The 14330-nt window shown below is 40.7% G+C and overlaps 3 protein-coding genes and 1 long non-coding RNA gene across 8 annotated transcripts in view; 2 read left to right on the forward strand and 2 right to left on the reverse strand.

The window, feature by feature from the left end:
• Positions 1–1747, forward strand: part of jakmip2 (janus kinase and microtubule interacting protein 2) — a 21457-nt gene extending 19710 nt beyond the window's left edge. Inside the window, exons 22-23 of one of the 2 annotated variants that reach the window (XR_001815450.3) lie at positions 243–340; positions 477–1747. The gene's annotated coding sequence lies outside the window, so the exon portion shown is untranslated. Of the gene's footprint in view, positions 1–242 lie in introns of both variants that reach the window. The other variant, XM_017493044.3, reaches the window with a different exon arrangement.
• Positions 1–3801, reverse strand: part of LOC108279083 (uncharacterized) — a 26513-nt gene extending 22712 nt beyond the window's left edge. For 2 of the 3 annotated variants that reach the window (XR_001815451.3, XR_008398309.1), the window contains exons 1-2: positions 3489–3753; positions 3298–3392 (exon numbers count right to left, since the gene is read on the reverse strand). This is a non-coding gene — a long non-coding RNA (uncharacterized LOC108279083). Of the gene's footprint in view, positions 1–3297; positions 3393–3488 lie in introns of all 3 variants that reach the window. The other variant, XR_008398310.1, reaches the window with a different exon arrangement.
• rexo4 (REX4 homolog, 3'-5' exonuclease) lies at positions 3777–8292 on the forward strand. Its single transcript, XM_017493045.3, has 8 exons — positions 3777–4277; positions 5357–5640; positions 5960–6124; positions 6630–6823; positions 6952–7040; positions 7145–7219; positions 7318–7392; positions 7523–8292. The coding sequence occupies exons 1-8, from the start codon at positions 4086–4088 to the stop codon at positions 7688–7690; spliced, it is 1242 nt and encodes a 413-aa protein (XP_017348534.1). The 5' UTR covers positions 3777–4085; the 3' UTR covers positions 7691–8292.
• Positions 8293–9402: 1110 nt separating this feature from the next.
• On the reverse strand, positions 9403–13980 carry cacfd1 (calcium channel flower domain containing 1). 2 transcript variants are annotated; one of them, XM_017493047.3, is made up of 5 exons: positions 13318–13979; positions 11575–11647; positions 11338–11463; positions 10744–10851; positions 9403–10426 (listed from the first exon to the last, which is right to left on the reverse strand). In XM_017493047.3, the coding sequence occupies exons 1-5, from the start codon at positions 13427–13429 to the stop codon at positions 10336–10338; spliced, it is 510 nt and encodes a 169-aa protein (XP_017348536.1). In that variant the 5' UTR covers positions 13430–13979; the 3' UTR covers positions 9403–10335. The 2 variants fall into 2 exon arrangements, with proteins under 2 accessions (XP_017348536.1, XP_047017927.1); XM_047161971.2 differs by having other exon boundaries at positions 10408–10548; positions 13318–13980.
• Between the last annotated feature and the right edge of the window lie 350 nt (positions 13981–14330).

Below are 14330 nucleotides of genomic sequence, written 5' to 3' on the forward strand. Positions count from 1 at the left end.
CAAATTAAGTTAAAATTATAGAAGAAGCTGTGGTTGTGTGTATACTTGGTACTATAATAGAATTAAATTTACTTTAATAAGAGTATTATCACACTCCATACCACATTTCATCAAATAATCATCTGTTCAGTTTAACACAGAGATGTATTGTTGGTAAACACTACGTTCTATTGCAATAAATTAATTAATTACAAATATGTCGGTAATCTCAATTTCTGCGTTTTTGGGTTTGGCCCTTGCAGGTGCTGCGGCAGCGTGAAATCTTGGGAGCAAGTGCAGTTTTCCACTTGTGATGACGAAAACTGTACTCCTGGCCATTTTTTCTCTATTGTTGTTGTGGGTGGGTAGATATTGGAAATGTAGTGCTTGTTTATACTAGCTGCAATGGACTTGCCCTCCAAAGTAAGGAAGCTTTGGATTACCTGGCAAAATAACACAACCTGAAGTAACACGAACACTGTGTCAACAACTTGCAGGTGAACCAAACCAAGATGAGGAGGATTATACAGTTTATCTCTGCCATGCAGGGGATTTCCCATTCCACCTGCCGATCGCATCTTTCACACCAGAAACTCCATCTTTCATCAGACTCTCAGTTAGAACCTGTCAACTCTCTCATGTACACTCTCATGTTTTTTCTTCCTGCCCACACAAACATGCATAAGAACGCCTAATGTGAATGGACACTGTTATTCACACTCACGCACACCCAGGAGTTACAACACCTGACTCAGGTCTTCGTTGTCCGAACTCCTAAGAACAGATTTGTCTCACACTGCCTGAAAAGGGAATGGCAAAAAGAAAGAGATCAAAAACACTGCATTCACTGAGAACATATTCCTCAGTCTAATCAGTCCGGCTCCTCAGAAACCAGTTCACTTCAAAATATTGGTGAAACTGAGTGAAATTCCAACTAGGACTACTGTTTACTTATTGCGCCCATATGTATGTATATATACAACCCCTGGCAAAAAGAAACGGAATCACCAAACTAAACAAATCACAGATCACTGAAATCAGATCACTCAAACAAGTTCAATGAAATGATTTGCATTAATGGCATACTAAGTAGACTTGATCTGGAAATCTGAAAATATGCCATTAATTAAAGCAATTGAATTTGTTTGAGGTGTGTTCCATGAAGCCAGAATGTTTAGCTGTTAATCAAAAATTGTTTTGTGTCATAAAGCCTCCTCTAAGGGTGGTGATTCCATAATGTTTTGCCAGGGGCTTTGTGTGTGTGTGTGTGTGTGTGTGTGTGTATATATCACTATTTCCCTGACAATAATCAAAAGTGTATTATTAAAAATGATCATTATTTATCACTTGATATAATTTGTTGATATGTACATTTGTTAGAATATTTTCTTCTAGCTCTCCTTCCCACTGTGAATACCCCCCTTTCTCTACCGCTTGAGCAGTAGCATCTCTCAGCAGTTTATTATTTATTGACTGATTGTTGTAGTGATGGCTGCAAATGAAATGCAGTCATTTCACGTCATTTCATTTTTCCTGGATCTGCTACCTTGGCAGAGGTTTTTCTTCCTCCCCACCCGTAATGGGAACCCATCTTTTTTACTCTTTTAGAGAGGAATAACATTAACCTACAGGCAGAAGCTTCTTCAGCTGACTTGTATGGAATGACCTGTTCCAGCTACCCTTCAAGTTTGTTGTAGTGTGCTTGTAAATATGTTTCTGAACATTGGACATCTGTACTGGGATTAATTAAAATCTAAATACCTCTTCAGCAGTGATGCAGCATCTCTTTTACAGTTCCCCTTTAAATTTGAGTAATACAACTTTGTCTCTGAAACGTTAACACGTGTCTAAAGATTCAAGACTCCGTTTATAATGCAAGACTATCGGCAGTTCTTTTGCTCTTGAAGACATGCATCGTGTTGAACTTCTTCGCCCCTTTAAGGGTGCATTGTGTTAATTGCATCTTCATTTTATATTAATTGTTACCTCTCAGTCATTTTGCCAGAATAAGTTTATATGATAACATTTTCATTAAACATAATTTAACACGCTCATGATGTCTTTTGAACCCTCTTCATCTTGGTAATGTAGGAGAATTGCCTTAAACATTGAACGTCTGCTAATTTACCGATTTAAATAATTAACCTGCAGCAGACTGGCACGCAGGAAATTATAGTGAGCATTATGAGTTTAGTCAATTTGATCTGATGTAAGGTTCTGCCTTCACCATAAACAAATTCCATCGCCAGCTCTTTTACAGAGAGGTTGTGTAAATGTAGGAAAGTCGTTGTTATTAGTTGCTACAGTGAATTTTTTGGGTGAGGCTCTTTTACCCTGTGCAGATTTGTTTTTCATTCATAGAAAAAATTGGCAACTGGCAAATCGCCTTATGCAATTATACAAAACTTCCACTTGTATAAATGTATGCATTTTAACTTATATTTACTTTATTATTTATCGGATACGTTTATTGAAAGTGACAACAATGACAGAAGTGAGGCAGATGATGGAAGAATGGAGCGTTCGGGTAAATCATTAACCAATTGTCAAACTTCAGTGATGCAGTTCTAGGTGTTAAAGAATGCTACCTTGCAAAAGAGTAAAATGCAACACAATGTGACTTTCAAACACTTCTAAACAAATGCTTACGTTGAGGAAGAAATTGCACGCTGTTAGTTTGTCCGCACGCAACGCGTTTACTTAACACCTCTGAAACTAGTGGCAGTTTTCTTGGACTGCAAATAACTGAATGAATGAATCAGGTGCACCAGGAAGAATGATGTACCATGTCATGTGTGTGATATATGTTGTACATATGTACACATGAATGTATGTTATGTTAAACTTCTGAGCCTGTTAAAACTTTTTCCTTGACTTTTGGCTTATTGGGGATGCAACTGAACCGTGTCCTTTTATCTGTAAATATATTTTACACTTTCTACACAGGAGGGGAATACTGACCTTTTCAAGCATCAGTCATGCTAGATATAAATTTCAACATGTTTATTCAAAGCAAAAAGACAAATGAATAGAGTTTTGCACAGATTTATCATTTAAAAAAAAAAAAAAAAAAAGTATTTCATGATTTTCTCCAAAACTTTGGGTTAAAAATGAGTTATACTGCTGAAAGCTCGAGCAAGCTTTAAGTCTGAACCTCTTGGCAGACACACTCAGGTTTTCCCCCCAAATTATCCAGGCACTTTGTGGAATTCATGATGCTCTCAATCTTTAGACAGGCAGACGATAGACACTAGGCCCAAAGCATTAATAATCTACCACCAGGTTTTAGGGTGGACACCAGGTGCTTTCTGCACTCACCTCTTAGACGAACATTCTGTTCAGGTACTTTAATGTATGGGTTGTTCTCAGGAAGGACTCGTGCAGTGTGGGACAGCTTGTTATGAATGTGGCGCCTAATAAATAGAAAATACAAAAAATTCAATTCAGGATTAAATAAATACAGAAATCCAGACAAGCCTTAATGTTCCTCAGGGTTAGCAGGGTTTCACCTCGCAGGAAACACGGGCTAAGGATCTGAGAGTCTTGGACCAGGGCCAGATTGTGATGACGGTCTTCACTTGTGTGTTCTATCTAAACCAAACTGTGTTCAGCTAGATGGCTATATGAAATATTAAAAACCAAATACAGAAATATCTATAGAAGGTGCTGGGTAAACATCTTAGTCCAACCAATCAACATGTGAATTAAATTTGTATTAATGTATTTTAACAACAATATAAATACTAACAACTACAATAACATTAATTAACCTGCAAAATCCATCCGGAACTGTTTGTTTCCCAGAACGGACTGTTGTAAGTGTTACACACACACACACACCGGAAATACTGACAGCATGGTGGTTCTCTTCTGAGGAGGCGGTCAGTTTAACGTAACTTATTACGATTTCAGTCACTGTAATCATATATTTTTTTAACTAGCCGAGGCATTCATTTAAATATATCTGTTATCGGTCATCGGATATTCACAGAAAATAAAAACCCTCGACTTAGACGATGAATGTTGGTGTTAACGGTGCAGTGTGGTTTTGCTAGATTCAGTGAAATTGGGTGTTGATTTTTTTACATTCTGACCCGCTGTTAGAAATGTCTAAAGTAAAGCTAAAGCAGCCCGTTAAGACTGTTAGTGCAGAAACAAACAAGAAAACTGAACGCGATAAGAGAAACGCCAGAGCCGGCAAGGAAGGAAAACACATGGTGCCGGAAGCGAAGAAACACGTATTTCTTCCTCCCAGAGACGCTGCAGAGTTTTCGGAGAACTGGAAAAGACTTCTTATGGTGAGTAGTTGTCAATTAGTTGGGAGTAGTTGTCGATAGTTGTCAGTAGTTGGGAGTAGTTGTCAGTAGTTGGGAGTAGTTGTCACTGGTTGGGAGTAGTTGTCGTCAGTAGTTGGGAGTGGTTGTCAGTAGTTGTCAATAGTTGTCAGTGGTTGGGAGTAGTTGTCAATAGTTGGGAGTGGTTGGGAGTAGTTGTCAGTAGTTGGGAGTAGTTGTCGATAGTTGTCAGTAGTTGTCGATAGTTGTCAGTGGTTGGGAGTAGTTGTCGATAGTTGTCAGTAGTTGTCGATAGTTGTCAGTGGTTGGGAGTAGTTGTCAATAGTTGTCAGTGGTTGGGAGTAGTTGGGAGTGGTTGGGAGTAGTTGTCAGTAGTTGTCAGTAGTTGTCGATAGTTGTCAGTGGTTGGGAGTAGTTGTCGATAGTTGTCAGTAGTTGTCGATAGTTGTCAGTGGTTGGGAGTAGTTGTCGATAGTTGTCAGTAGTTGTCGATAGTTGTCAGTGGTTGGGAGTAGTTGTCGATAGTTGTCAGTAGTTGGGAGTAGTTGTCGATAGTTGTCAGTGGTTGGGAGTAGTTGTCAATAGTTGTCAGTAGTTGGGAGTGGTTGGGAGTAGTTGTCAGTAGTTGGGAGTAGGGAGTAGTTGTCAGTGGTTGGGAGTAGTTGGGAGTGGTTGGGAGTAGTTGTCAGTAGTTGGGAGTGGTTGGGAGTAGTTGTCAGTAGTTGGGAGTAGTTGTCAGTGGTTGGGAGTAGTTGTCAGTGGTTGGGAGTAGGGAGTAGTTGTCAGTGGTTGGGAGTAGTTGGGAGTAGTTGTCAGTAGTTGGGAGTGGTTGGGAGTAGTTGTCAGTAGTTGGGAGTAGTTGTCAGTGGTTGGGAGTGGTTGGGAGTAGTTGTCAATAGTTGTCAGTGGTTGGGAGTAGTTGTGGTTGGGAGTAGTTGTCAGTGGTTGGGAGTAGTTGTGGTTGGGAGTAGTTGTCAGTGGTTGGGAGTAGGGAGTAGTTGTCAGTGGTTGGGAGTAGGGAGTAGTTGTCAGTGGTTGGGAGTAGTAGTATGTGTTGAGTAATTTAATGGTGTTTGTTGCAGGTTCTCAACTCAAAGGAAGCTTCAAAGAATTCACAGAAGCTTCAGTCATTACCAGTGAAAGAATCCCACAAAGCTGCTCAGAGCAGCAACGAAGACGCAGATAAAACCACACATAAAGACTTAAACAAACGGCAAGGATCCAAAGCGGCTGGAACGGAACAAAACGGCAGTAATCCTAAACGGCACAAAACTGAGAAGAGGAAAATGAATTGTTCTGAGGGAGGACAAAAGAAACCGACAGACAAAAGGAAGAAAGTTGAAGAGGTGGAAAAGAAAGTAACGGAGTATGTATACATGCATTAAGTCGAAATAGAAGAGCTCTAGAGGGCGGATTGAGAGCGCCTCTCTGATGCTAGTATTATCCGGAACTAGTTGTCCATCTGTTTTTGACCTGTTATGTGGTTAAATGATTTAAGCCGTGATGAATTAATGTTTGCCGTTTACTCAGTTGTTCTGTGTTTCTTCTTTTTTAACATTGAAACTCAACATTGGTACTTCAGTACAGCACTGCTGGCTTTGCGTGGAGGATTCTGGGTAATTTGCTGAGCCAAGCTATGCTGCACATCTGATGGAAAACTGCTCATATACTGTTTTTCTCTTAAGGGCAGATATCTGGTTTGACGACATCGATCCTGATGATATTGAGGCTGCTGTGGGCTCGGAGCCGGCTGACATTGTGAGGAAGAGGACTGGTGTGACTAAAACAGATGCCAAAATTACAGAGAGCAGCACGGAACAGTTGCTGGTCAAGGGGAGCACTTGCGATGGGTACGTAAGAAACCTGTTTTTCCGGGCGAGAACATAGAACTCGGGAGAGGAGTTCCATTAGCTTGTCTTCTGCTATGTGTTGTTGCTACAAGACAAGCTAATAGACTACAGCGTCTGTGGTACACAAGCAGTCTTAACTATTTACATAATGCAGCTACAACAGCGTGCTAGGAGCCGCGTCCCACACCGCAGCCTACTGGGATATCCATGGTGGCAAAAGATGTGGTGTTTGTGGGTATTTGGATGTAGCCTGTGACTATTTGTGATGACTTTTTTTGATCGTATTGTTCTGCTTTAAAACATTTTTGTACACAAGAACAGGTGCTGATAATAGGACAATAACGAGCATTTTGTGTTTTGTGGTAAATTTGATGGGAAATTTCAGAACACCAGAGCATTATTGGACAATACCTTGTGTTCTGGTATTTATAGCCATGTTTCTCTAGTTAAATATCTTCTAGTTATGTTTCTTTTTTTCTTCCTTGCTGCTTAACATGATTGACAGATTGACACGTGCTGTTGCTATGGATTGTGAGATGGTAGGGGTGGGGCCTGGAGGAGAGGAGAACATGTTGGCCCGCGTCTCCATCGTCAACTACTTTGGCAAGTGTGTTTATGACAAATATGTTAAACCAACAGAGAAAGTCACCGACTACAGGACGGCTGTGAGCGGCATTCGGCCGGCTGACATTGAACACGGTGAGCAAAAGAAATGACCTTTTTAGCATCAAAAAGTACTAAGCGATGGCCTTAATTTTATCATCACCCAGATGGCCAGATATATTGTGTTTATAATTGGTATTCAGATCCTAGTGTATGTTTCACAGGGGAGAACTTCAAAATAGTACAACAGGAAGTGGCTAAGATTCTGGACGGCCGAATATTAGTGGGACACGCCATCCATAATGACCTGAAGGTGCGGTACACCGTTGAGTTCAGGCTGAATGTGTAGTGTGTATATATATATAGTATATAAGTGTAAGCCATTGTAAGATCTGCTTATTCTTTTCTCTTGTATAGATTTTGTTACTGGATCACCCAAAAAGAAATACGAGAGACACTCAGAAGTACAAACCGTTTAAGAAGATAGTAAAGGTAGATTTCTAAACATTCTTCAAATAGCATCTTCATTGAGCATCTTATAGATGTAAATGTCAATGCTGAAAATGTCTCTCACTATCCTGCATGCACAGAGTGGACGTCCGGCGCTGAAGGTTTTGTGTCGGGAGATTCTGAATGTGAAAGTACAGCAGGGAGAGCACTCGTCTGTATGTTCCTCTTCAGTTCTATTAAATTACATACCTACTGTCTGTGTTACAGGGGTGCACGTGTTTCTGTGGCACTACCCAAACCCAAATGTCTTCACTGTGTGTGTGTGTGTGCATGTATATATTCTAGGTCCAGGATGCTCAGGCCACCATGCGTTTGTACACACTGGTGAAAAAGAAGTGGGAGGCGGATCTTAAAGCCAGCAGGGTTCAGACCACCAGCCAGAAAATCCCTCGCAAACCCAGAGCTAAAGCTGACTCGAGAAACGCTCCAATGCACAACGCAGACGGGAGGTGAAGAATGAACTGGAGCTGAAACTGAAACACACACCCACACAGTAATGACACAAGAGTTCCAAGTGACGAGTGTTTCCATCACATTACATCTAGCAGTAAACCACTCCTTCAGTAGTTCTCAGTCTTATCGTTAGCAACGTCTGGCGTGGCGTCTCTGATTTTGGGGTCAGTTTATAATAATTCATTGACACCCATCAGCTCTTTACTTCATAGGTGACTGCCAGTGAATAATGCATCAATCACACTCGCTGCATTCCTCCAGTGCAGCACTTTGGAAATGTTCCACGTATATGTGTGTGTACACATGTATTTGTATTTCAGACACGGTGTCTAACAGTTTGTTTTATTCTTCAGAGTCATTTTGAATGCACACTATTAAAAGACATCTAAAAGAGAGCTGCATATACGAGTGATTTTATATTAGTATAGGTGGAGAGGTCACAGAAAACATTCTTTTCAGATTTCTACTGAAATTTTAGATGTGGAGGATAAGTGTAATACATTTAAAATTTATATCCTGAATTTATTTATTTCTGTAAAGCTGCTTTGTGACAATGTCCGTTGTTAAAATCCCTATACGAATAAAAATGCAATTGAATTGAAGTAGTAGTGATTTCATAAAGAACAAACCTGTCGGGGGGGAAATCTATCTACGGTGTATTACTCGTACAGTCGTAGGGTTAATCCGTGCTGCTGTGAATGTGGACGCAGCTCCACTGCTAATCTTCAGCTGCACTCCTGCTGATGTAACCGTGGCCTTAATCGAGAGCAGTGATATTAATATTAGATCAGCACCTGTGTCATTTTTTTTTTTCTTCAATTGGGATGTCTCTGTGTTAGATTTTCTCTTATACCAGTTTACACTGTTACATCTTACATGCATGTTGTGTCCTGTTTCTTCACTGAGACTTCCAGCAGTCAGGTAAGAAAGGTTGAACTTTACCTTCAGTCAGTGTTTCGTTCCTAAAAAGGGCTAACATTAATTAGTTTAACATTCCAACCTAATGTAGCATTTAGCTTATTCTGCTGAAACATGAACTGATGACATTTCGTGGTGGTTTCGTCATTCTGCCTTGTTCTACACTGTTCGTATAAAAGAGTTAACAGCTGTACACCAGGGTTAGGAATATGTGATCTAACTAATAATCTTCATACCCTGCATCCATATTTCTCAAATGCCTAGCAAAAAATAATGCATACATACATACTTGTAAAGTTCTAGTCTGAAGTTGATATTTTTAACACTCAAGTTTATGGATTTTATTTTAAATAAATGAAAAAATGGTATTGAACATTTGGGCTAAAAAAAATCCAATTAATTGATTCATCAAAAAAAATAATCAGCTGATTAATCGATTATGAAATTTAAAAAATCTATGAAGTTATCGATTATATAATGGTTAGTTGCAGCCCTGATGACTAACCACTTGAATGTGTTGTGCCTTTATCTACCCAATGTCAAAATCACAGTTTCACCAGTTCCATTTAAACACCACAATGAGCAACATTCCCGTTCAGAAGATCCACATGATCACTGCCTTCTGTCTGGTTGGTGACACACACACACACACACACACACACACACACACACACACACCCCTGCAAACACAGAATACACTTCCATCTTCCATATTAAACATGCAGCCAGGTGGATCTTGATGGCATCCTTAATCTACCACAAGCTTTCATTGGCAGACAAAGTAAATTCAGATATTCCCACAATCCCAGATTATTTATTAACAACATTCTGGAGAAATTGCTGTTCTAGTCACAGTTTTCAGAATTCAGGTGAATAAATTCCCACTCAGCACAACTCCCATTAGTCAGTAACATGCATTCTGGATCTCTGCGTGAGGTTAGTTCAGTGTCTGAATCAAGAATTTCAAATAAATGAAACTTCACTGCACAACAGCCAATCATGAGCAGAGCAGAAAACGAATTCAAACACCAAAATATATATAAAGTACTGTGCAAACGTCTTGGGCACCCTCTTTGTTTGTTTTTTTGTTTTGTTTTTTTAAGTACAAACTTGATGGATTTTTATTTGATGACTTTTACATTATTATCGATACAAAAGCACGTCCGATTTCCAAACATTAGTTTTACAGCACAAAATGAAACGTTACAGAAAAACGTTCGAGTGTCATTAAAGAAAGCAGCGTATTACGTAAGAGAACACTTTTCAGACAAAAAAAAACAAAACACAATGAAGGCTGCTGGGTTCTGCTGCAAAAATAAGGAGAAAACGCGACAGTCGAAGTCTCCAGAAGAACCGTGACTGGTTCCACAAGATGAAGAAGAAAACGTACGGCTCATTTCCCTAGAAAACTGTAGAAAGTGTACCTGAGACTTTTTTTTTTTTAAAGTAAAGGGTCATCAAACTAAATTGTGATTTTGTTTCATTTGTTTCGGTTTATTACTGCACTTTAAAGTACTTTTTTATTATTATTGAAGGTATCTTTCTTTGCACGTGCCGAAGACTTTTGCACAGTACCGTACATAAACACGGCCTGTTGTGATAAAAAGTAATAAATCTAGGATAAATAAAACCACAACACGAGTTGTTGAAGAATCTCACAGACACAGAGATGGAGAGACAGATGGAAGAGGTAGAAGAACGAGAGGTAACGGAAGAAGGGAGAGGAGTCACAGAGTCGAGCCGTCTGTCGTGCCTGTAAGTTTTTCTTCGTCGCCTTGTTTCTGGTGCTGCAGCCGAGCGTAGCTAACTGCATCCCCCCTGAACACAAGAAAAGGGAGACAGGGACACAGAAAAAGACAGAGACATACATATTGGGGGTGAGTATGTGAGTGAGTCAGTGTATTAGAGAGGTATAAGTCCGGAGTCAGTCGAAATAATATCTTTTGATGAGAAATTATGATGAATTGTGAAAAATTTGTGAAAAAGCATCAGATGTTTTAAGTCGGTCAGGAGACAAAAACAGGCAGGAAATATGTGAATATTTACACATACACATTGCACATCCACAGCAGAATTTAGTGCAGGACTATTGTATTGGTAATGTACACATTCTGGTATATAAAGGAAATTCTTACTTCTTTCCGAGGGAAGCGAGTCCATAAAGCACTCCGGTAGCAAAGGCAACAGCGTTCCCAAACAGAGTGGTGATGCTCAGACTGAGGAACACCGGGAACAGTGCCATCCTGATAGACAACCAGAGGTATAATTAATCCTTCATCTCATTTTCTTCCAAACTCTTTCCAAAATTAATGACACTTTGAAATGTCTTACTGTCAAAGTGACATCACTGGGACAGTATTTGACTCATCTATAGATTAGACGTATTTTCCACAATCCAGATCTATGCAAGTGACTAAAGCAGGTGTCCTCAATCTTAAAGGACAGACATGGCTACAGGTTTTCATCCCACCCAAATGGGAGACACCTTTTGGACTGAATTAAAAATGGCAGCTCTTTCCAAATGTTTTGTTTTATCCACTGTGATTATGTCTTTGTAGGATAGCATTTATAAACAGTGACTTATGGGTCATAAGTTTAAGTTTTTGTGGGATCGTATCCACCACAAATGCAGTAAGCAACCCAGCTAATCAAGGCCTGTATAGCACGACCATAATAAACTCTCTCTTTCTTCTGTCCCTACTTCATCCCTTCCTCTGACCCACACTGACCCACAGTAAAGCACTGCTTTTTGCCAGGGTCGCATCCTGTCCGCTCGGTCTGCTACGACATTCGCAAACTCCACAAACTGACAGCAGAATGGGACTTCACAGATGAACAACACACACGCCGTCAACCTGCAAATACACAAGCAGTGTGTCCATAAACATACACTGAGAGCATGTCTCTTAACCTGCTAAATGCCACATACACACAGAATAAAGTAAGTGTGTGTGTGTGTCACTCACACCATCCAGACTCCTGCGGCGATATTTAAGGGGTTCACAGTCACACAGTTCCAAACACCCATCACAGCACAGGCTAGAGAGAGAGAGAGAGAGAGAGAGAGAGAGAGAGGGAGAGGGAGAGGGAGAGGGAGGGAGAGGGAGGGAGAGAATGAGAGAGAGAGGGAGAGAGAGAATGAGAGAGAGAGAGAGAGAGAATGGGAGAGAGAGAGAGAGAGAGAGAGTCATTCAATGAGCATTAAATGCACAATACATTAAATAAAAATGTAATAGTTCTACCAGTAATTCCTTTTCTTTTACCAGTAATCCCACTATCCGAGTCAGAAAAAAACCCCGCTCCACACACTGATCTTATATCGGTCCCTCTAGGATTTTGTGATTTTGCAATTTTTAGAAATGAACAACATCAAAAACACTTTGCGAGAGATTGCAATTTTTCAAAAATTACCACAGATTTCCTACAGATTTGGACCAAGACACGCCATGTGACGTCATCAGAACGCGCATTCAGCCAACGTCTTCTTTGATTCACACGTGTCAAACATGAGTACAGCTAAAACGTCTCATTTACCAACGAACGTCACTGCGAAAGACTGTGCAAACAGTTTCAAACAATCGCAATTCCAGTAGCTTTCTGCAAAAAAAAAAAACTGCTCCGCAGATTGCAGACAAATTATGAAAAAAGACAAAAGAAAATCAAGCGTTTGGCTGCAAAAATCACACAAAAACTCGGAGAAATCCTGTTTAGACTGATATATTTTTACTAAAACACTATAAGCAATCAGCATTAGGCTGAAGTGAACTGAGAGCTATTTATGCAGGCCAATGCCAAACACACACACACACACACACACACACACTCCTGTACACAATACCCCTCTGTGTCTTTGCTGAATAAAAGAATGCTGTTAAAATGTCCACAGCCCGCCTCAATTTTGTATGGGGTGTCTGTGTGTGTGTGTGTTTGTGTGTGTATGTGTATAATGGGAGTGTGTGTATGTGTATAATGGGAGTGTGTGAGTAAGCTACTTTTATGCTACTTTTATCAAACATTTTGGACCCTGCTGTAATGTCCTGAACTGGATTCTTCCAGACACACAGGGAGATTTTGTTTTCATCTGATGCATCTAATGCAAGTGAAATTCCTTATGAAGCAATGTTGCAGGATAAGTGCAGGGAAGGAACTGGTGGAGAAGACTACACTACCCCAAGTTGAACAGCTGAGATTTCAGGTTGATTGGGCATTTTTACTGTTTATTCATTTATTTATTTATTTATTTAAACCAGTTGTAGGTGGGGAATTACAAGTTGAAACTTTGCCTAATTGCAGTACACCAGTTCCTTCCCAAACCAGCATGGCCAACCATACACAGTGAACAGTGTAAAGTACTCCTTCTCTACTTTTACATCACATTTTAAAAAATTCTGTTTTCATGGAATACGTTTAGATATGCAAACAGTCATGATAATTTCGAGGATGTGTACATTAGTGTATGAGGTCTTCTGGTGACTTCAGACATTATCTGCTTTCCCCTTGAAAGGAGTTGGTAACGCTGTCTGTACCACAGATGTTATGGATAACTGATTCTGTCAGAGGTTGGGAAATCGTGTACATTTGTAAATGTTTAAGGTTTAACGTTAAGCAGCATTTATCGGCTTTGGGAGTAGCTGTTCGTCCAGGTGAGTACAGGTGTAGTGTGTGTGTGTGTGTGTGTGTGAGAGAGAGAGAGAGAGAGAGAGACTTACAGACTCCGCCCAGCACAGCAGCAGTCTTGCACACCCACCGGTACCACCAGGACATGCCGTCCCCGTCGGCGGCGGTGTTTTTGTTCGGCGCTGTCGCTTCCTCCGAGCTCATGTTACCCCGTGTATCAATGATTCAGTCGGGATCTGTTACAGATCCACCGGGAACACAACCCGCTGCTGACGTCAGCACTTTATTATTCAGCCACGACGACAAGCCCGGCTCCGTTCTCCGATCTGTTGTTTCTTTTAAAGCTGCAGTCGTTATTAACAGTCCTGATACAGCAACTGACCCGTGTTCAGCTGACGCAAGCCACGAACAAGAAGAAATTTTTATCCGACGTGTAGATCAGATCTCAGATCGCCGAGAATGATCACAGACGCGGGTGTTTAAATATCTGCGGCTTATGGCTTGATCCTGGTCCTGAGCAGAACACACAACAATCTAACCGGTTCCGATCCCAAACAAACCACACCGAGCTCACACCGAGTGCTGCCGGTTCCGGTTTTCTCCAAGCTCGTCCACCGCCCCGGTAGTTTCCCCAGGTCACTCTCCTCTCTGTGTCAACAATAGATTTAATTTTACAGATGAGGTTTAGAAGCCTATTGTCTCTGTGACTTGTCCCGGAGGTTCCCTCGCCTGCGGGGGTTTGTGGGCGGAGCCAAACTAATGCGTCACTTTGGAGAGTGGCACATTCAAGGCCGTCAAAATTCCTCGTGACTGCGCAGGTATTTAAAGCTGCAGTATGGAACTCTTTTTGGTTAAAAAGTAACTAAAATCAGTTACTAAGAACGTACATAAAACATCAGTGTTCCGAACTGTCTGCCTTCCGTATCCCGATTCACAACAGCAAGCTTATAATAACGATTTATAATGTGAGCTGTCGGGTCAATTTGACATCGGATCAGTTTGACGTCATTCATTTGCGCGTGGTTACGTCACGTCCGTAAACAGAAAGAAGAAATCCGGCTACTGTAATGCTTGTGTGGGTGCTGAGGATGGTGGAGTGTTTGTA

This window comes from Ictalurus punctatus, chromosome 18, assembly GCF_001660625.3.
Source record: "Ictalurus punctatus breed USDA103 chromosome 18, Coco_2.0, whole genome shotgun sequence".
In the NCBI taxonomy this organism is placed as follows: Eukaryota; Metazoa; Chordata; class Actinopteri; order Siluriformes; family Ictaluridae; genus Ictalurus; species Ictalurus punctatus.

Bases quoted from the DNA above. Each gene is read 5' to 3' on its own strand.
- rexo4 (XM_017493045.3), top strand. From the start codon at position 4,086: ATGTCTAAAGTAAAGCTAAAGCAGCCCGTTAAGACTGTTAGTGCAGAA. The intron at 4,278-5,356 runs GTGAGTAGTTGT...TGTTTGTTGCAG, and splicing joins ACTGGAAAAGACTTCTTATG to GTTCTCAACTCAAAGGAAGC. The intron at 7,393-7,522 runs GTATGTTCCTCT...TATATATTCTAG, and splicing joins AGCAGGGAGAGCACTCGTCT to GTCCAGGATGCTCAGGCCAC.
- cacfd1 (XM_017493047.3), bottom strand. From the start codon at position 13,429: ATGAGCTCGGAGGAAGCGACAGCGCCGAACAAAAACACCGCCGCCGAC. The intron at 11,648-13,317 runs GTAAGTCTCTCT...CTCTCTCTCTAG, and splicing joins TGCTGTGCTGGGCGGAGTCT to CCTGTGCTGTGATGGGTGTT. The intron at 10,427-10,743 runs GTAAGAATTTCC...TCTTGTGTTCAG, and splicing joins CTCGCTTCCCTCGGAAAGAA to GGGGGATGCAGTTAGCTACG.